This window comes from Lissotriton helveticus, chromosome 1_1, assembly GCF_964261635.1.
Source record: "Lissotriton helveticus chromosome 1_1, aLisHel1.1, whole genome shotgun sequence".
Classification (NCBI taxonomy): domain Eukaryota; kingdom Metazoa; phylum Chordata; class Amphibia; order Caudata; family Salamandridae; genus Lissotriton; species Lissotriton helveticus.
Window position 1 is genome coordinate 678,408,832 of NC_136057.1, and position 21,194 is coordinate 678,430,025.

General features: G+C 44.3%; 1 protein-coding gene across 2 annotated transcripts in view; it reads right to left on the bottom strand.

Annotated features, from left to right (window-relative positions):
* HSPA14 (heat shock protein family A (Hsp70) member 14) overlaps positions 1-21,194 on the bottom strand; it is a 440,582-nt gene that overhangs the window by 196,718 nt on the left and 222,670 nt on the right. For both annotated transcript variants that reach the window (XM_078674199.1, XM_078674200.1), the window contains 4 exons: positions 17,992-18,040; positions 17,768-17,873; positions 17,579-17,669; positions 13,781-13,885 (listed from right to left, as the gene is read on the bottom strand). In XM_078674199.1, the coding sequence (XP_078530325.1) occupies positions 13,781-13,885; positions 17,579-17,669; positions 17,768-17,873; positions 17,992-18,040 (351 nt within the window). The remainder of the gene's footprint in view (positions 1-13,780; positions 13,886-17,578; positions 17,670-17,767; positions 17,874-17,991; positions 18,041-21,194) is intronic.

Here is a 21,194-nt window from a genome sequence, read left to right on the forward strand (position 1 = left end):
AAAGTAACCTGCGTCGAGATCCAACATGCTGGAGGGGTTGCGGCCAAACGGGGACCATGACACATCTGTTGTGGGAATGTGTGGAAGTACAGGAATTCTGGGACACAGTGCTTCAAGAGATTGACAGACACTTTGAGACAGAAATCCCTCGCTTTCCTGCTTACACGATCCTGGGCCTCCCTAACACAATCACGTTCCCACTAAAATCAATACGAGGAAAGCAAATGGGTTTGGCAGTAGAGGCAGCGACGCAACACATCCTTTCGCTATGGGGTACTACACGAAAGCCCACACACACGGGATGGCTCCACAGACTTTAGTATGTCATGGGGATAGAAAGGATACAAGCCTCCCTCACGCAATCGGCCGATTCCTTCATAGACACATGGCAGCCGTTGGTCGCTCTTCTGACTCGAGTGTTCAATGAACTAACATGCCCCAAATATCTTCGGGTACTCCGCCTGGTAGACTAATTCCATAAGACGCCAGAGGCCAAACAATGAGTCCTGGACACCTGTCCCAAATACTGTCTGGTAGATAGGATGCAGAACACACTGGAAAGTGGGGGTTTATGGGGGGGACCTGTTGGGGAAGGGAGTTTGGGTTGGGGGGGACAAGGGGGAGGGGTCGATTGAAGAGCATATCAGCTTCCATGGACACACTGTCTCATCCTAGGCCCGAGGGGCGTGGAGGTAGGGCGGGGTGGGAGACAGGAGCAACGGCATGATATTGCGATTGTCCATATTGTAATGTGTGTGAACAGATGAAAATTAAACAAATTTGATCTAAAAACAAAAACAAAAAAGAGTAATTTCCTTACAGGGGAGGAAACATCTGTTCCTGTTGGAGGCCTCCATTGATTCTGCGTGTATGAGTCGTTCAGACCACTCACCAGGAGGGCAGAATGATATCTGGTGGTCGGCAAATGTGCGAGGTCATTGGACAAACTGGGCTTCCTTGAATGTGACATTAAATTCAACTCGGTCATCAAGTCGGGTAATGCCACAATTATTTTGATACCTTTAAGTACCCATTTTAGAAGTCATATTCAGAAGTTAGCCGGACTGAGAGGTCAGCTGGTAATTTTGCGTTAACCCAAAGGAGCTACTAAAATTCCACAGAAAAAATGACAATTTGGAAGTTTTGCTGTTAGGACATATTCAAAGTATATGTCTTACTTAATAATTTACACCTCCCTACCTTAGGGCCTCCATAGGCCTTCCTTAGTGGAGACATGTATATTGTTAAGGAAAGTGGAGACTTTGCCATTGGTTTAAATGGCAAGGTCGAACTAGCAGTTTTGAAACTGCTCTTCCAGTATTCAGCTGCAGGTCGGGAGCCATTTTGTGTGTTGTCACACACAGGGTGGCCCAATCAGTGCCCCTGGGGTGGACACCCGGTCTTACTTGCACAGGGCACTCTTGGTACCATATACTGGGGACTTATAAGTAAGTTCGCTTATGCCAATTGCGAGTGGCCAATTCAAAATTTTTGTAATGGGTTATAACAATGCCACTGAGGCCTGGTTAGCAGGCCTTAATGCACTCTCAAAGTCAAACAAGCATTGAAAATGCAATAGGTCTCGCAATAGAAGAGTTTTAAATTTTTCGTTTTGGAAATGGATGAGTGGCGTTGCGTGGATGAGTGGCGTTGCGTGGATGAGTGGCGTTGCGTGGATGAGTGGCGTTGCGTGGATGAGTGGCGTTGCGTGTGTGAGTGGCGTTGCGTGTGTGAGTGGCGTTGCGTGTATGAGTGGCGTTGCGTGTATGAGTGGCGTTGCGTGGCTGAGTGGCGTTGCGTGGCTGAGTGGCGTTGCGTGGCTGAGTGGCGTTGCGTGGGTGAGTGGCGTTGCGTGGGTGAGTGGCGTTGCGTGGGTGAGTGGCGTTGCGTGGGTGAGTGGCGTTGCGTGGGTGAGTGGCGTTGCGTGTGTGTGGCGTTGCGTGGTTGAGTGGCGTTGCGTTGTTGAGTGGCGTTGCGTGGTTGAGTGGCGTTGCGTGGTTGAGTGGCGTTGCGTGGTTGAGTGCCGTTGCGTGGTTGAGTGGCGTTGCGTGGTTGAGTGGTGTTGCGTGGTTGAGTGGCGTTGCGTTGTTGAGTGGCGTTGCATGTGTGAGTGGCGTTGCGTGTGTGAGTGGCGTTGCGTGGTTGAGTGGCGTTGCGTTGTTGAGTGGCGTTGCGTTGTTGAGTGGCGTTGCGTGGTTGAGTGCCGTTGCGTTGTTGAGTGGCGTTGCATGTGTGAGTGGCGTTGCATGTGTGAGTGGCGTTGCATGTGTGAGTGGCGTTGCATGTGTGAGTGGCGTTGCATGTGTGAGTGGCGTTGCATGTGTGAGTGGCGTTGCATGTGTGAGTGGCGTTGCATGTGTGTGTGGCGTTGCATGTGTGTGTGGCGTTGCATGTGTGTGTGGCGTTGCATGTGTGTGTGGCGTTGCGTGTGTGTGTGGCGTTGCGTGTGTGAGTGGCGTTGCGTGTGTGAGTGGCGTTGCGTGGCTGAGTGGCGTTGCGTGGCTGAGTGGCGTTGCGTGGGCGTTGCGTGGGTGAGTGGCGTTGCGTGGGTGAGTGGCGTTGCGTGGGTGAGTGGCGTTGCGTGGGTGAGTGGCGTTGCGTGGGTGAGTGGCGTTGCGTGGGTGAGTGGCGTTGCGTGGGTGAGTGGCGTTGCGTGGTTGAGTGGCGTTGCGTGGTTGAGTGAATGGTTAGCTGTTGCTTATGCGACGTATAGCACTTAATACTAAAGTAGGCAGACCTTAGCCTTTGTGAGAATAATAGCAAAATAAAAATAAAAACCAGATCAAGTCAAGGACGCAAACGGCACCATGCTATTGTTTATTTACTCAGATGATTTGCATAAAAATTTAACTTGTGAGCACGTTTCTCTAACTCTCCAATAATCCCATTACAACACTTTGCACAAATGAGATTGGGACTCATCCTTCCGAAGTCGAGAAAAATGTGCAACGCTGTGCACCATACTTTCATACCACACTGTTTATCCTGTAGTCTGCGCTGCAGACACTGGCAGGCCGTAGCAGGTTTATACAAATGCTGAATGTTTTGATGCACTCAGTTCAATACATATTTACTTACGTTTTTATTTATTTAACTGCTTTTTAAAATACAAATCAGTATAGGATTCTCTGGAATTAACATGAATGACGGGTTTGTGCAGATTGTTAACTTTGACTGCAAAATCTCTCACAAGAACAAGTAAAACCATATTGAATATTAAAACTCTCTGGTCGCAGTATTGGGCATTTTGTGAAGAAAGACGTGGCCACTTGCACGGTAGTGAACAGACTAAACATGTCCTTTATTAATACTTTTTGTAAAGTTATAGATTACCAGAAGGCCCTCCAGTCCCCAACCTCAAAAGGATGAAAGGCCGTGTCGACCTGGTCAAGACTAGAATCACTAGCCACCAAAAAAATGAAAGGCCACGTCTGTCCAGTTGAGGCTAGAACCTCTTACCCTGTTCAAGGCTAGAGCTTTTACCTTGAGCCCTCATGACACCAACCGCCCAAGGATGAATGCCGCGTGGGCCCTGTGGAGGCTAGACCCCCCGCCCTGAGATGATGGTATAACCCTGGCTCTGTGGCCAGGAGTGAATGCACTCAATAGCTACTCACCTGTCCTTGATGCTGCAGGGCCCATGGTGGCACGGCTCAATGGTCTTCTGCACGACCTGTGCCCAGTACAGGGAAAGTGGCATCCACATGCCCAGGGCTCCAGTGGCGAAGGAGACAGTCAACGTGGCGAGGGAAGAGAACACGTAACTGCGGCGCGGGAGGGGGTGGGGGGGGGGGCAGGAGAGCGAGAGAGAGAGAAGATATCAGCATAAGTGCTTGGGCTCACAGTAAATTAAAGAGCAAGAGTGAAGCACTGGTGGCGCAGCGCTCACTAGTGATGCACCAGGATCACACTGCTCATAGGGCATGTGCTGGTGATTAAGGGGGTTCTTGTAGCTTTTCATTAGCCTGAGACATGTGCAGTCCTAAGGGTCGGCTCAAGGATGCTCTGCTGCGAGTGGTGCAGCTCGTGAGCCAGTAAAAGAGACAGGCGGGATGGGCAAAGTAGCACTGCTACCTGCAACCGTGCATCGGAGACAGTCCACTGAAGTGACACTCTGCATGCAAGAAACAGAAGTGGCTCTGGTGGAGGTTCGAGCAGGGAGAGCAGACAGCACTGACGAGAGCAGACGGCACTGAAGGAATCAGACTGCTGGATAGAGAGAACAGAGGAGGCCTGACTGCGGGCAATGATCAGCCAGGGCGGCCAAGGTTCATGACCGCTCGTGAATACCCCTTTTCGACCACCATATGATGACATTCTTGAGAGCCTAAAGGGGAGAAAGGAGGGGGTGAGTGTAAGCCGAGGTCACACGGCGGGCAGGGGAGGGGGCGGAGCGGGGAGAGCGAGAGCGGCATGTGGGTGTGAAGAAGCCGGGCCGGGCAGGGGAGGGGGCGGAGCGGGGAGAGCGAGAGCGGCATGTGGGTGTGAAGAAGCCGGGCCGGGCAGGGGAGGGGGCGGAGCGGGGAGAGCGAGAGCGGCATGTGGGTGTGAAGAAGCCGGGCCGGGCAGGGGAGGGGGCGGAGCGGGGAGAGCGAGAGCGGCATGTGGGTGTGAAGAAGCCGGGCCTTTGAAGTGAAGCTAAGCTTCACTTCAAAGGTGTCGGAGGAATGCGGGCGGCTGTGCACGCGCTTTTAAGCTCAATGCACATGCGCATTGAGCTTAAAAGTCACGGGCACTGCAAGGAATCGCCACGATTCTTTGCATCGTAGTTAAAGGTTGTTTGAGCCGCAATAGGCTCGCAAGCTCGATGCGCATGCGCATCGACAGGCGAGACCTAAAAACCAGCAGCTAATTGTTCAAATGGGGGCAAAAGGAGGAGAGAAACCTACAAAAAGCCCAATTCCTTACACTCCCCCGCCCCCCAGCTAATACATCCAGGAGAACTTAACCAGTCTGTTGGTAAGTCTCCTTCACTATTCAGCAAGGAAGGATGTGGGAAGCTGTCTGACCACTGCAGGGCCTACTCTGCCTCACATCCTTCTGCCAGGGTGTATTTCCTCTGAGGAACGTACCTAACTCAACTATAACAGGCCCTAACTTAAATAACTGTGTCTCTACTGTTCTGGTCTCCACCCTTCACTTGAGACTGGGAGGTAGCCCTACCTCAGCTAAGACAACACCTATCTGACCCAAAGAGATCAACCAACACTTGAGTAACCCCATCATGACCAACTGGGTAAAAGGGCCTACCTTAATCCTCATCATAGGATCTGATCCCCATGCCAAGGATAGTACTGCCAGAAAAGAAAGCACCCAACAGAGGCTACTGACAGCTGTCAGGGTCCAGAAAAACACTCTGAGCTCTCCACTAACAGGTGGATGGGTCACTGTGATTTCTTGGAGCGTAAGTTTGCAGGGTAGGAGATACCTTCTCAGGTAGAGGCATCCTCCTTCCATGCCTTCTTTTATCCTGAATCTGACAGGCTGCCTGACACTCCATGACTTCCTTTGGGTCAGTGGTCAAATACAAAAACAACAGTGATGGATGGAATGCTCAGCCACTAGCAAATGCTCGGGCCAATCCCAATCCATTGTTTTTCGTCCACCATGCCACCTCAGTTTGGACCCAGCCATATGCAAAATCAGTCTTGAACCTGCTTCAATTGGAACAGCCCGAACTGCCAGGCCAGGTTCTCCCTGAACCTGAAACAGGCATCCCAGAACTGGTTTTGCCCTTATTATGGTTCTCCAGCCAGGTATAGCTTGGTTCCAGTGGCACAGTGACCCAAAGACCCACTGTCATGAGGATGAGCCTTGCATTTACACTGTGTTAAGTTAGCATGAGCTTATTAGAAGTTTAAACACCATTTTTCCTTTCTGCTGCCTTTGCACACGGCACACATTATTGTAAATGTTTAGAGTCTAGCAGACTGTTTTGCTTCACACGAGAATAATTTGTTTTCCTATAGTAGCAGCTTTGCTTGGCAAGCTTTGTCTGAACAGTGAGTGACGAGGCCTTCAAGGTCATTTCAACACAGTGGTTGTTGTTCGGTCTGATCAGCGCACGTTCTAGACAGAACATATATGCATCTGTGGCCACCTCTGATTTTGGCGCGTTTAATAATGCACTGCGCAGGCATGCAAACACACTTGGAGAACATTTGCATGCAGAGAGCTGTTGTAGAAAATGATGTGATCCATTTCTACTAGGACCAGAGGTAAGGGGCCGCCCTTGTAAACCCAAGAGACCCTCTGTAGATATAAAATAACCTACTAGCAAGGGAGGGTGAAATCTAGGTGTAATCTAGCCTATTTCCATTTAGCATTTTAACATGCTTTCTCCTTTTGTATTTTATGGAATAGAAACTATGCTGATAATTTTGTTGCTTATAATAGGTCTGCTTGTATTAGCTAAGATACTGCGCCTGAGAACACGGCATTAGCAATAAATATTTCAAACTTGCACGTGTCTTCATTTACTCCCAGTTTTGGACTGGTATGAGAGTATAACGAAAGAGTGTTCATGTGTTCCACATTGCCTGAGGTGTTCTAAGTTCCATGTTCTGGGTTGTCTAATCCTTGGGGGTATGGAAGAACTAATGGGACACTGAATTAACTTGAAATTAACTTGTGGATTTTTTAGTTTTTATGGCTAAGTCACAGCAGATATCTTAGTCAACCTTACCTACCTTTCGTTTAGAGATTTTCTTGGAAGTTGGGTTTTCATTAAATATTAACTTAAAAAATTAATATATATATATATATATACACACACACATATATACACTTATAATACAGGTGTTACTGGTATAATATCTATTTTATGATGCATGCTAAATCTACTCATTTTAATAGAAGATGCATATGTAAATAATACCTGACTGATGTAGTTTAAACATGGGGTTCTGTTTTTGTCCCAAATGTGCAGTAATGCAATCTTTTATTGTTTAATTTTAAATAGGCACATTTCAGATAATTATTAAAAATGTTCTCAACCTTTTTCTAAACTTTTCAGAAATATATCTGTGAAGCATGTACATGGAGACAAGAGTGAGTTCAAAACGATTAGAGTCAGGAGTGTGTGTGTTTTAATATTGGTGTCAGAAAATAGTTATTAGTCTGAGTGTCTATAAATTCAAATGTTAATGTGGTTACATAGACACATTTGTATCATGTAATGTCATTGCACAAAGCAAATAGCAATAAAAGCAACTTTCTCTAGTAGCATTGGAAAAACTCCATATGTGATTTTTTTATGACACAAAGGAGCAAGCACTGACATTTAGAAGCTTTGAAAAGACTGAAAAGACTTCCACTGGTGTTTACAACAAATAAAAAATAAAAATGGATAACACAAATCATGGTGCAGCGTGGGCAGAATACAATTACAGTGTTTTTTGCATAGGAGTCTCATTATATTAAAACAGTGCCAACTCCAAGTCCATGGCTTATTACAAAAGAATAAGTGCTGTCACAGCTCAGGCACAAACATGCACTTAGGACAGAGCAGCACCGAAAAACGGACTAATGGATGCAATCAGATTATCCGTCTTTAATTGCAGGGTGCCCGGCCTGACTTTAAGGAAGGAGCAGACATCCCACCACTGGTGCATTTATTGTGTGACTCTACCCACCTTCCAAGGGGGACACCGATATATCCCAAAGACTAGTATCTCGTCCAAAAAGGTGCGCGCAACTGTCAAACTTTCAATGTGGTGCAGAATTAGTGCACTTTCATCTGCTTGCCATGTAATTGTAATTGCATTTATAGAGCGCTTACTACCTCTGAAGAGGCGTTGGAGAGCTTTTTCTGCAAGCAGCACACTACTCCGGAACTCAGAGGATCAGTGGTGAATTAGTATATGGAGATATTTGACACGATAAATCATGAAACCTTACTGCGCCGTCTCCATAGCTTAGGAGTGTCAGGTGAAGCTTTGGCTTGGTTCAAGTCCTTCCTAAGTGGTAGGACCTTTCAGGTCTTTGAGGGAGCTTCGGTCTTCTCAAGCAGGCCCCTGGGCTGTGGGGTGCCGCAGGGCTCATCATTGAGCCCTACGCTATTCAATGCGTGTATGAGACTGCTGGCTGAGATTGTCCGCCCATATGGTATTAAGGTCATTACATATGCGGACGATACTCAGCTAGTGGCATCTTTCACGCAAAAGAATTGCCAGCTGTCACAAACCAGTCTAATGGCCTGTCTGGAACAGGTCAAGAGCTGGATGACGGCGTCGCACCTCAAACTCAATGGGGATAAAACAGAGCTTATACTCCTCGGCTCATTAGCTTCGCCTACTATGGTCCTTTCATGGCCCATCAGTATGGGTGCGCCTCCTATGCCCAGAGACAATATCAAAAGTCTCGGGGTGTGGTTGGATAAAACCCTGACCTTTAATACCCAAGTAACTAAACTTTCAGCGACCTGCTTTGGTCTCATCAGAATGATAAAGAAAATCCTCCCACTTCTACCTTTTGAAACTAAGCAGGTTGTTACGCAGGGACAATCCAATCCCGCCTCGATTTCCGTAATGCCCTTTATTTAGGGGCGCCTGAATATTGTCTGCAAAAACTTCAACGGGTCCAGAACTGCGCAGCACGGACTTTGCTTGGTCTTCCACATAGAGTTCCGGTGGAGCCTGGTTTGAGAACCTTACATTGGCTCCCTGTCAGGGAGCGAATTAAATTTAAGTCCATGTGCATTTCCCATCAAGCATATTGGAAAGCCGGCCCAGAAATCAGTCACTCCCTGATTATTCTCTACCACCCCACCAAGCAGCTTCGCTCCACTCATGCTTTTCTGGCGACAGTCCCCCGCATCAGAAGATCTAGAGCTGGAGGTCGGTCATTTTCCTACAATGCAGCCAAGTTATGGAACTCACTCCCTCTCTATCTAAGATCTAATCCTAACTTGATGACCTTCCGCAGACAGCTCAAAACATTTCTATTTAACAAAGCAGACTAACCCCTGGGCTGACCACAATGAGAGGTACTAATCTGATTCTTAGCGCTTGGACGCCCCAGGGCAGCAGTCGCGCTTAACCGCTTCCGCGCTACCGCGCTACCGCGTTTTCCCGCTGTGCGCTGGAATTTCAAAAATGGCTTGTTTATGACAAAGCCAGCTCGTCATCCGCGTAGCGCAGGTAACGCCCATGACGAGCTGGCTTTGTCATTAGCGCGGAAGGGGTTAATAAAACTCCTTTTCATTTCATATGAGATTAATTGGAGCGGTGGACATGCGGGTTTGTTATTTTGATTGAAAAAGGATAGTGGAGGGGCAGAAGAGTGAAGAGTTTGGAATTATATAGCACTTACTACCCCTGATGAGGTGTTGAAGCACTTTTAACCCCTTCTATGCTGGCGACGGAACCACTCCGTCACCAGCCACGGGTGGGCTGTGCTAATGACGGAGTGGTTCCGTCACGGCCCGGCCACCGCGCCTGCGCTGATTTCGCGCCTGCGCGGCACGTTCTATTAGGCGGGCGGGGCCGTGACGGAACCACTCTGTCATTAGCACAGCCCACCCGTGACTGGTGACGGAGTGGTTCCGTCACCAGCATGTCGGCGCCGCCCCCCCCCCCCCCCCTCCCTCCCAGCGCCGCGGCGGAATTACCGTCGCGGCCAAGGGGTTAAAAAAGTAGCACACTACTCCGGAACCCAAACAGGATTTCTGGGGAATTAGTATAGGGAATTATGAAATTCATTTGTGCGGTGGACATGTAAGTCTTTTAGTTGGATTGAAAAGGATAGTGGAGGGATAGCAAAGGGAAGGGTCTAGAAAGTGATTTTGGCACTCATAGCAGTAGGAAGAGGTTTGGGATGAGTAAAGGGGAGGTGAAGGGGGAGAGTCAGAGGTATGGGTTTTTAAAAACTCGTTTGGGAGATCTGCTTAAACAGATATGAGATGACGCAAGGCGGGTATAGGAGGGAAGAGTCATTTTGGGGCTTATAGTAGAATGAGGATTGAGGTGAGTCAGAGACTGGAGTTAGAGGATATATTGAGACAGGTATAGGGAGAGTGGTAAAATGAGGTTTGGGATGAGTCAGAGATTGGAGGTAAAAGATATATTGCGAGAGGTATAGGGTAGTGCACTGGAGATGCTGAATTAGAAGTAAAATAATAAATATAAAGATTTATAAAGATTAGTACATGGAAGGTATATATGTATAAGGAAAGTACTATATGTAGATTTAAGTTGTATTTAATGAACTCAAACTTAAATGTTGCTGTACTTTGAGTTAATTTATTTGTTTTTATATTTTTTTTGGTTTTGTTATTCAATAGTGAAGCAATTGTAGATTAAACATTATGATAAAGATGTACTTATTTATGCAGTGACCTATGTACACATGTTAAACATAGAATAATATAACCATAAGTAATACATACATTTGTTAGGCAAAACTAATGAATATCTATATATTTATAGACATAATTATTATACAAGTTTATACAAAGCAATACGCATATATAGGTACACATACATAGTCAAAATAAATGCTTATATACACCAGGATATGTTGTATATTTATGTTTGTGTTTGTGGGAAATAGTCAACTTTTGAGTCGTTTTCTGAAGTTAAGATAGTTAACCGCGGATATTAAGTTTGCAGGTAAAGTTTCATAGTTTGGCTGCTTGAACAGAGAAGGATGTGCCACCAATATATTTTTTTCTTGTATGGTGGAATTTTTGTGCAAGGTGCCAATTTAGAGCAGAGGTTCCTTTACTGAATGTGTTTGGTGATTTTATTTCTGATGAAGAGTGGTCCTTTTCCACATATCGCTCTGTGGGTAATACCGAGCAGTCTGAATGTGAATCTTCTGGCAATCGGTGACCAATGTAGGGGCTTCAAGGCAGGGGTGATGAGGGCTGGTGGCTCTATATGTAAGCGTAGTCTTGCAGCAGAATCCGTTGTAGTCTTTGTAGATTTTCCCAAACTGATGCAACCATCAACAAGTAAAATGTTATCCTGTTCTGTTATGTAGAGTACATTGTTTTATTCAGGCATTTTGTCATGTTGCAAAACAAACCAGTTAGCAGTATGAATTCCTATTTCTCATCTTCTTCCAAGGCTTGATGCACAGAGATTATTGCAGGGAGTGCGGACAACCTATAAATATAACCTGCTGAGCAAACCCTGGTAATTTTATTTTTACAAATGTAAGCTTATGAAAGTTCTAGAAGGGGGATCATGGCGGCAAGGAGTCAGACTGCCGTCTGAGCTTTGTAGCTGCTCTGATAGTCAGCCACCACGCTCCTTGGTGAGCAAGATATTCCGAATTTTCTTGATGAATGCAGAGAGCTGCTGTGTTTAAATACTGCTACGGTCTATACTAGCGCAGTGCGGTGAGGTCTTTATCTGGCTTGACGAGGGAAATCAGCATGGCCTCGTAAATGGAATCGGGAAGGCGGGAGGACGAGAGTGCTTCCCTCACTTTATAGAAAAAGTCTGGTAGGCCTTCTGGCCCTGGTGACTTCCTGGTAGCAAGTGCCCATATAGCCTCACGTATTTTAGCCGGAGTGATAGGGCCGTCTAGTTCCATCCGCTGTTCTAGGGTGATGCGAGGAAGGGCAAAGAGGAGAGGAAGGAATCTTTGTCTTGATGGATACTACTAGTGTTGAGCGATTTAAGGAGGCGTAGTTTTTTTTTACATTTCAGCATGTATTTCACATTGCGCATAAAGAAGGGTGCCTGTGCAGACCTCAGCGATATTACAGGGTGCGTTGGCTGCTCCTGCCAGACCAGCCTTGCTAGAAGGGGGCCTGTACGGTCAGCGGTCACATGTACCCTGGCAGAATGGGCTGCCTAATGCTCCTGTACTCCTATGTGAATTACTGACCTGTGGGAATATAATCCAAATGCCGAAGTAATCCATTAGAAAGAAATGTCTAGCTTTTCAACACTATTGTTTGTGACTCAACCTGAGGGGAGTAGGAACAAACAGGGTATTCTCGGCAGAGGTCTCGCGCCAATGTGGAATATCATCTCCTTTGTTTATCACAACCCTTGTCAGATGATGCTGAATCTGCATTCATTGGCCAAGAGAAGAAGCAACCAGTCATAAAATAGTATTTGCTCAAAAGTGCTCTGAATAAACAAATCCAAGATCTTATACCATAAGCACTGCTTTTTCTGGATAGGGCTTCAGCTAAGTCGGCCGCTTTGGCACAGAAAACTGCTAGAACCACAAGGTTTGCCTAGTAATTCAGCATAAATCTGAATCCAACCAGTATGCTGATATTACTGCAGGAAATCCATCTGGGAATGATCGCTCTATATAGTCTTAAATGTAAATAGAATACAATGACAAAAGCACCAAACAATGAGCAACCCCCAAGAAGAAACTCAGTTTATAAGAGATACATGGAAAAACGGGGCAAGACACGAAGTCCTATCCCACGGGAATAATAGAGTAACTTCCAAACACAATTGCCTAGACACAATGGGATTGTTTAAACTTTTTTCCCAAAACTGATCAGGACTGCTTCTTAAAAAATGTGTTGCATGTACCTCAGTCAAAGGTGACCTCCAGGCACATATTAAACTAATCTAGTCCCAGGTTTTCAATCATCCGAATGGTTCTGGGCTTAACACAACGTTGACACTGTTTTCACAGGCAATGATGCTGAATGGTTTCACCAAAAACACCTTGCTCTCCACCCCTTCAGAAAGAAAAATGCTACTTACCTTGTACGCATCTGTTCGTAGCGTGTAGGGATGACGATTCACATGCTCTGCATACTCCTGCCATCTAGTGCTGGGTTCAGACATTACAGCTTGTTTTACTTTGAAGATGTTTCAAGTCACGAGATGTGCTGTAACTCCTCCATCACATGGATGTCATTTAGGGTTCTCAGCTACGACCCTGGCATGCAACTTGTGATCCCTGATACAGCCTTCGCGACCCTGGCAAGATCAGTGTCTGACCTTGGTTCGGGCTCCACTCTCCTGGTTCTGTGTCAATTTTTTATTACACAAACGGGGAATATTATTATTTACTATGAATGTAATGCACATTGGTATACAATTAGTTGGAATATGACCCTATCCGGTGCTAAGGTAAATAAAAAATGCTTTTAAATGCATGTTGTATGTAAGTTTATGTGAGAGCGAGTGTGTGAATGTATGTGTAAGCATATATGTGAATCAAAGTAAAGGTCAAATGGCGTGTAATGCCACTTGTGACCATTACCTCGCAAGACACTTCTGGAGTAGGCATACATATAGTCTGGCTTGTGGCACCATTGGTATGCAGTACGCCATCATACCCTGGAGCTTCATTACAGTTCTTCCATGTGTTCTTGTCTGTAATATGGCACTGGGAAAAAGGCATTTCATCATTTGTGTTGGGCCATACGCCCACGCAAATGAAGGATCACTCCCTCACATGCAGACTCGAACTGTGCATCTGCAAGATCGGTATTACAGAAAGGGTCTTCTGTAGTACGGAAGTGCCTTGGAGTACAAATACCTGTTGCATCGTGGAGACACTTCCGTAATACTCCCAAGATCTCAGAAAAAGAAACCATATCATCCTCTGCTGTTAAAATAAAATGTGTAGATTCGTGATTTGTATTACCATTGTACAGATATGTGAATTTTAGCAAGCTGACATAACATTATGTTTAAATAATTACTAGTCTAAACTACTAATACAGCAGCAAATAAACAAATATATTGCTCATGGATTTTAAATTAAACATATAGGCAGAAACATGCAATTAACATTGTATCTGCAACAGAGTATCTGGATACAACGTTTTCTGCAATATTTTGTTTACCTTTTTCCAATGGGAGACTCTTGGCCAATTCCATAGGCCATGAGAGCTGCTGATGGCTCGTGGATTAATCTCAGCACATTGAATCCAGCCGTACCAGCTGATTCTCTGCAAAAAGAGTTTTAAAAAAAGTGATTTATTAAACTGCGCTTATATACTTATTGACCTCTGGACAACCAAAGCTGAGAAGCAGCCCTCCTCTCCCAGGATTTAGCCCTACACAAATCATGTCATCCTTATGCAAAGCACACACAGATTGTAAACCTTTTTGTATGATGCAGCACTGCAATGTGTTACAGAAATACATATAGAGTGTTGCGAGCAGTGCACTACCAAGTTCACAAGTTAATATCTTGTCCTTTGTCTAACCTCTTGGTGGTGAGGATATATACCCGTTCCCAAATGCATAGGTGAGCTAGCTTGATGAGGCGCAGGCTTAATGTAAATCAAACAAAATATTTAGGGTGCCGAAATGCGAAAGGTTGACTGTATATAGCTCCATAGGATAAATGCAGCAACTGGTACACGAGCCATACAAACTAGTACCTAAGGAAGATATATCAAAGCATTTTAGCATATATTCATGCAGCTTTTCTACAGTAAATAATTTGTCATTTGAACGGCCTCTGCACACTGTGGTGCGCCTTGGTAAACACACTGATGCCTACTAGTTTTGAGTCTTTTCGCTTGGTGGTGAGGAAGATGAGGGCAATAAAGTAGGAATGAAGGGTCTTGCAACCCACCACCACACCTGTTAGATGTGTGCTCCAGGTGAAGCACGTTAATGTCTCCCTGACCCAGTGTTCACCATACTTTGTTCTCCATCTTTGTGTGAGTACATCCCACACACTGTCAGTGTATTCTCTCCCTTGGTGACTGTGTCCCATTTCGAAGAGGCAAAATGCTTGCCTCAGTGTTAATTGCTCTACCAGTGTGCCTCTGTGTTCCAGTCTCAGTGTAGGAATGTCCACTGAAACAGTATCTGTGTCCCCCAGTACTTGCCTTCCTATCCTAGTATCTAGTCTCCTTGCCTCGGTTACTGAAGCATTTGTGTTTGACTCAGAATAGTGTTTTAGTGGTTCCAAGCACTTGTGGTCACTTCACCTCTCTACAGACAGTGTGTTCCCGGTTCCAGTGTACTCATCACCCACTCTAATGCACAAATCCCTTTGTTCCACTATGTCCCCATGGTCCAGTGTATGCTTGCCCCTATCCAATGCATAGGCCTCACTGCGTTTCAATATACACCTCTCGCTGTGTTCCAGTGGATGAGGCTCTCTCCTCTGGCATGTCTATAGATCCCTAAGTGTTCTCTGCGCTGCCCGGTCCCAATGAATTTCAAGCCACACTGTTAGCAAGTTACCCAACAACAGGTGAGTTTGTTTGCGCCTTTTAAAGTGCCAGAGCTTCATAGAAATCTACTGTAACTGACAAATTAATGAAGGGAAAAACAAAAAAAATCCTCTATTATGACAAATTTTGCCATGGAAATTAATTTGAAGCATTCTGTTTCAGTTAACAATTTCCCTTGAGAAGGCTGCATCGCAGGGGGAGAAATCTATAAGCACCCTGAATGCAAAGAGAGCTTTGCAATATCATCAGACAGAACAAAATATATTTACAAACTAGATCAACTATTCATTGTCTTTGGACACTAATCTCGGCCAAAGACTTTTAACGAGAGGCATTTCAAGATGCATAATAGGGTGCGTTTGCATGGGTCATCAGAAGACTACCATTAGATTACAAGGAAGGATTATGATATTCTACAAAAGGGATTGGTACAACAACTTCTGACCAGACAGGAGTACCATTACAAGATAAACCCACATAAGGAGAAGAATCACTTCGGAAAGAAGCGAATCTCCTGCGTTTTAGGAAGCTGTTAAAAACTTTTTTATTTAGGGAGGTACTTGATCCAGCTAAATAAATCTTCTTATATGCCCCTGCCTCTCTTCTGCCCTTATGCACGGTTGTTGCTGTCTGGTTTGAGCGCCTAGAGACCTGTAGGTGAGTTGGCGCTATAAAAGACTAAGTTAACAATAACAAGTTAACAATAAGGCAGCAACATGACGAATGTTGCATACCTTCTCCAAGGACCACCTACTCACTATACCAAGCATAAGTGAAGCGAGGAGAGGGCTGGTAATCCTCCAAAGTCTGAATTTCCAATAGCGACCTGAGGGTTGGGGCAATAGCAGTCCACACCTGTCAATACCATGTATGGGAAGTAGATAATGGTGCAGGAAACCAAGGAGTACACCCCTCTCTACTCCTAAAATTGGAAAAACTTCCAACCAAGCATAAAATACAAAAAGGATCCGCACTCAACAATATAGTATATGGAAATCAAAGTAGAAGACTGTCTGTGTGCACATCAAAGAACTTCCAATTCACAGTTGTTCCTTTTTACAAAACGTTCTTTATTGGACTTTCTTTCTTATCAAGATAAGTCGATCAAATCAAATCCAGTAGCCAACGCGTTTCGTCCCAAAAGGACTTCTTCAGGGCTCCACAGTGTAAAACATGTATCCAATCACAGGCTTTCTTTTGGTATAACTTAAATCCTGAGGTAACACAATGCTCTGAAGCAGACGCACTGACGGACCACTGGTTACCAAGCTGCACTAATAGATACATACATAATACAAAATGTGTGACATAAGGACTTAAGTTATACCAAAAGTGACTTTTACTGATCTCACATTTATCTGCAGCTATATTTTTATTTCAGATGCAACACACTTGAGACTGATCAGATACTTTTGTAACAAAAGAAGCTGCAAAATATTTGTCTTCAGCCAAAGTTGGCAATTCTTTAACCCTGGGAGTTGAAGTATATCACATCTGTGCAAACTTAGCTAAGACAGAAAGTTCGCATGAAGAAGCAGGCTATTGGGAAAGGGACGTTTCCTTGAGTAGAACTTCTGAAAAGCATGCACTCTTTTACACCTGATTAATGACTGAATGAATTATAAGTATGCAGTTAAAACCAGTAGACTGTATGAGACAAAGCTAAAACATTAAGAAGAAAACATTTTTCATTGTATTTAAGACACAGAGGGAAGTATTGAGCTCATCATTCTTCTTCACAAAATCTAACAGTGAAATCAATGCACATCTACCAGCAACCGAAGGAGAAACTGTAGCTCTAACAAAGGCTACCAACTGACCTCAACTAGCAGGTGCTCGCCAAGCATACCAATGAAGCAGGTTAATGACCAAATCACAAATCCCACTTAAGCCCATCCTTCATTCCCCATGGGAGTCAACTGACCATCTACAATCTAAATGCGGTAGAACACGGATAGGAAACTGATGTGAACCAGGAAGAAAAATAAAACCTTTATTCACATTTGAACACAACTAACATTTTTTAGTCTAAAGAATCAAGTTCATAAGAGGAGGCAACATATATATTCAAAATGAACAGTCAAATACATTATCCAGTATCATTCTCCTTTCAGTCTTTATGAAATTCCAAAATTCAAATCTCTTTCATCAATGTGTCCAAATAGTGCAACCAAATGACTTTCCAGATGTGTCTGAAGGTTAAACTGCTTTATCGAGGCTTAAAGACATGTTAAAGCTACATAAGTAGACTAGTCAATAATAAATATAACGTTCAACAGTTCTTCAACTAAATCAATTATATTCCCATGATAACGTTTCAGTAATCAAAGGGGGCAAAACGCGCAAGCTACATTTCCTACCTATCATCAGTTTGGTAGCATATTATAGAATTTCTTAAACACCACAACTTATGCATATTTGATTTTCAATATAAAATGGTGACCTTACCCAAGTGCCTTTTTCTGGCTCTCTCCGAAATCAAAGGGAACAGTGATCACCACATCTTTTACATCTGATCCTAATGCAGACTGAGCGGTTTCTATGTTCAAAGTGGATAATTAAAAAAAATATGTAAACAGGTTTCATATTACCTTCTGAATATTGAAACTCTAATCATTTCAATACCCAAGAAATTACCTTTCATTTTCTTAAAGACTAGGCTTGCTACATCTTCTGGGCGAACTAGCTTTGTAGATTCCCCAGTGTCTATTTCATATTTGGGCTTGCCATCCTTTTCAATTACCTACACACAAAGAGAATGAGTCAAAACAACAAAGAAATGTAGTGCCTGAAACCACAATGTTATATAATCAATTGAAACCACAAAATAAAAATAGAAGTTAAATGCATAACATTATTACCGGACATTTACTGTCTGAAATGTGCTTCTGAGCTTCAGGATCATCATACCTAAAACACAACAAAGCAGAAAAGAATATAGTTAATAACAAGGCGTGAAAGTAGACTTCCACTTTATCCATTCACATAAAAAGCCCCGTTACAAAGCACACTGACAGATGTACTCATAGGATTACAAATATGAGAAAGGCAGCCGAGTAACTCTGAATGAGGTATACCTCCTTTGCACAACAAACAGCTTCTCCATATAGGAAGAATACACTGCACAAAATGAGGGTGTGGCCTTTACAATCACGGGATACCTAACTGTAGAATGCACCACTAGACATTGCCAAAACAACATAAACATCCCAAACCATGTCTATTCACAACCTTTTTTTTGTCCCAGGAGACTTCTCCAGCGGCTCTGGGGCTGCTAACAGCCTCGCCCCAAACAGGGGTGTGGAATTTAATAAAATATCTACTTGTCTATGGGGCAGGTTGCTTCATAAATATACTTGTCCTGTAACAAAATTCAAGTGTCCCTTTTGTGCCACGTAATGCGGCGACAAAGTATGGCAGCAATCTAATTCTATAAGAGCTCTGAAATAGCCCCTATGATTATGCCAGGTCTCCTTCCATAGTAGGGTTTGAATACTAGCAATTCCCTTAAGTTGCCATGTTTCCACAGACCTACATACTGGGGCTGAAGGTAATGGTGAGCAACAGTTCCAGGGTTAGAATGCCCTTTCGAGTCTGTGTAAATTCTCTAGCTTGCATATTTTAAGGGTTTGCACCAACTCTTCTTAAATCTTTTCCCATACTGAGAAAGGTTGGAAATTTACTCCTGACAATGGCAGACATGAAACTTCATCCAGGGTTGGGATAAAAAGTGGTTGGATGGACAGTGAACTTGCAAACACTCAGATTTTCGCATGATCAAATCTATTCCTGCATATTTGCTCCTGTTAAAATGCAGTTCACAAATATTTTCTAGGAGCACTATTTCTTGGCTTACTTCTGTAAAGACTTGTGAATTCACAAAAGCAGTATATTCTGCACTTAATGCAAGGATATGGGTGCACTTTTGAGACATTATTTAATAATCGGGCCCCTAATTAGGTTTGGCATTAACAATGACCTTTTGTGTTTATTAAAATTTTGTCCTTTTCTCTATTTGTCTAACAGCTAGCTTCACTGTGAGTGACACCATTCTGTCCTTTCACAAAGACAATATCGACACATAGTTGTTTTGTCAGTGCCAGGAACTACAGAGGCAATGTGTGCTTGTTTAGACCAATTTTCTTTTTGCTTTTTCCAATGTTTGTTATAATGTTGAGGGTCCTGAAACTACCACACCAATAAGGCTTTACAAAAACCATGCCAAAACAAGTCACGCATTGATAAGGCTGAGGAAAGTGACCCAGGGATTCTGGCCATCAGGCTGAGGACCAGTTTGAGGGCTGCTTGCCAAGGATCATCACATCCATCTTATCTGCGTTTAATTTCAGGCAGTTAAGGTCCATCCAGTGGGATACCTCAGATAAGCAGGCTCTTAAAGCCACGGCAGCAGCAGCTGAGTTATGGGACAAGGTGACAATCAACTGCATGTCATCGGCGTAGGATATTATTTCAAAGCCATGTCGTACAATGATGTCTGACAGGGGGTGGATGTACAAATTAAAATTTGGAGGAGCGCTGTGGAACTCCCTGAGGCAAAGGAAGTTCAGAGGCAAAGGAAGTTCAAAAGCAAAGGAACCACCTTGGACCATAAAGGCTTCTGGAGGGCCTGGAAAGTGTGGTTTTCCAGGAAAGATGGCAATCAATTAAGGGCTTTATGGCCGACACTGTAACTCCATAACCGCTCCACCAGACGGCCATGGGACACGATGTCAAAAGCCACACTTAGGTCCAGTAGCAGTAAAGCTGCAGTGTCCACATTGTCAACTGCTTGGCGCATGGACTCTGAGGCTAACAGAAGGGCCAACTCGGTGCTGTAAACGGGGACGGAAATCAGATTGTGTACTATGTAGAAGACCCATTTCCTCAATGAAACCGGACACTTGCAGGATGATATATTTTTCAGCTATTTTAGATAAGAAGGGGAGTCAGGAGATGGCCCTTTAATTCTCTGGCTTAGCAGGATCAAGTTAGGACTTTTTTAGCAGAAGAACAACAGAGGCATGTTTCCAGTTAAGAGGTACCTGGGCTGCTCGAAGGAACTGATAAGTAATTCCTTGAATACAGGAAGAAGTTCCATAGTACCCGGCTCCGGGATACGAGGGGTGGCCAAGTCAAAAGAAGAACCCAACTTGATAGAACATATGCACCCCTTTAGCTCAGCCTCTTCAATAGGTTTGAACTGGAGCAGGTGGTTGCCTTCATAAGAAGGTTCAAACCAATTGTCACAGCATTGAGCATTTCTAGCAGCTTCTGGAAAGGAGGAATACATGGTGGTGACTTTGTTTGAGGAAAAACTCTTCCAGTATGTCGCAGCTCTCCTTAGATGATGGTGTTACTGCCGACACTCGATCCAGCGATGTTAGTGCTTTAACAATAGAGAAGATATCACAGGAGGAGTTTTGGGTCATCTCAATTTGCGTAGAATTCACAGCGCACCTGCCTGGTGCGACTGTGATAGATTTTTGGGGCAGAATGATATGCCTCCTTGCTGGTCAAAAGACCTACGCCAAATGCGCTTACAGCTTCTTTTTGAGTGTGGCCAGCTCCTCATTGAACCAATCCGCTATAGAATTGGTTCTGCAAGCCTTTTTTTCCACAACAGGTGTGATGGAATTCAGTGCTTTCAAAAACCAGTTGTCAACCTGGTTATTTGCTGTGGTGGCACAGCTGCCAAGTATAGTTCGGCTTGCAGCTAGTGTTGCAGTAAGAATCGGTGAGGTAACTTTAGCCCATCTCCAAGTTTTCAGCTTCACTCCAGAAGGAGCTTTGGACAGAGATATTCTGAGAGATCCAAAAGGGAATAGCCCTATGATCAGATTGGAATTTTTAAAACGGAAACCATTGACAATACATGGTAAATAGGATACTTGGCATACGGAATGTCACAGGAGGCTAGAAGTGACTCCATTTTTAGGTGATCCGGTCAGCTCAGTAGATAAGATGAGCACAGGGTTGAACGCACAAGAGTTTCTGCTCTCACTTAAATTTGTAGGTTTCGCTGCATACAAAAGAAAAAAAACTTAACATTAGAGCATATGGTATT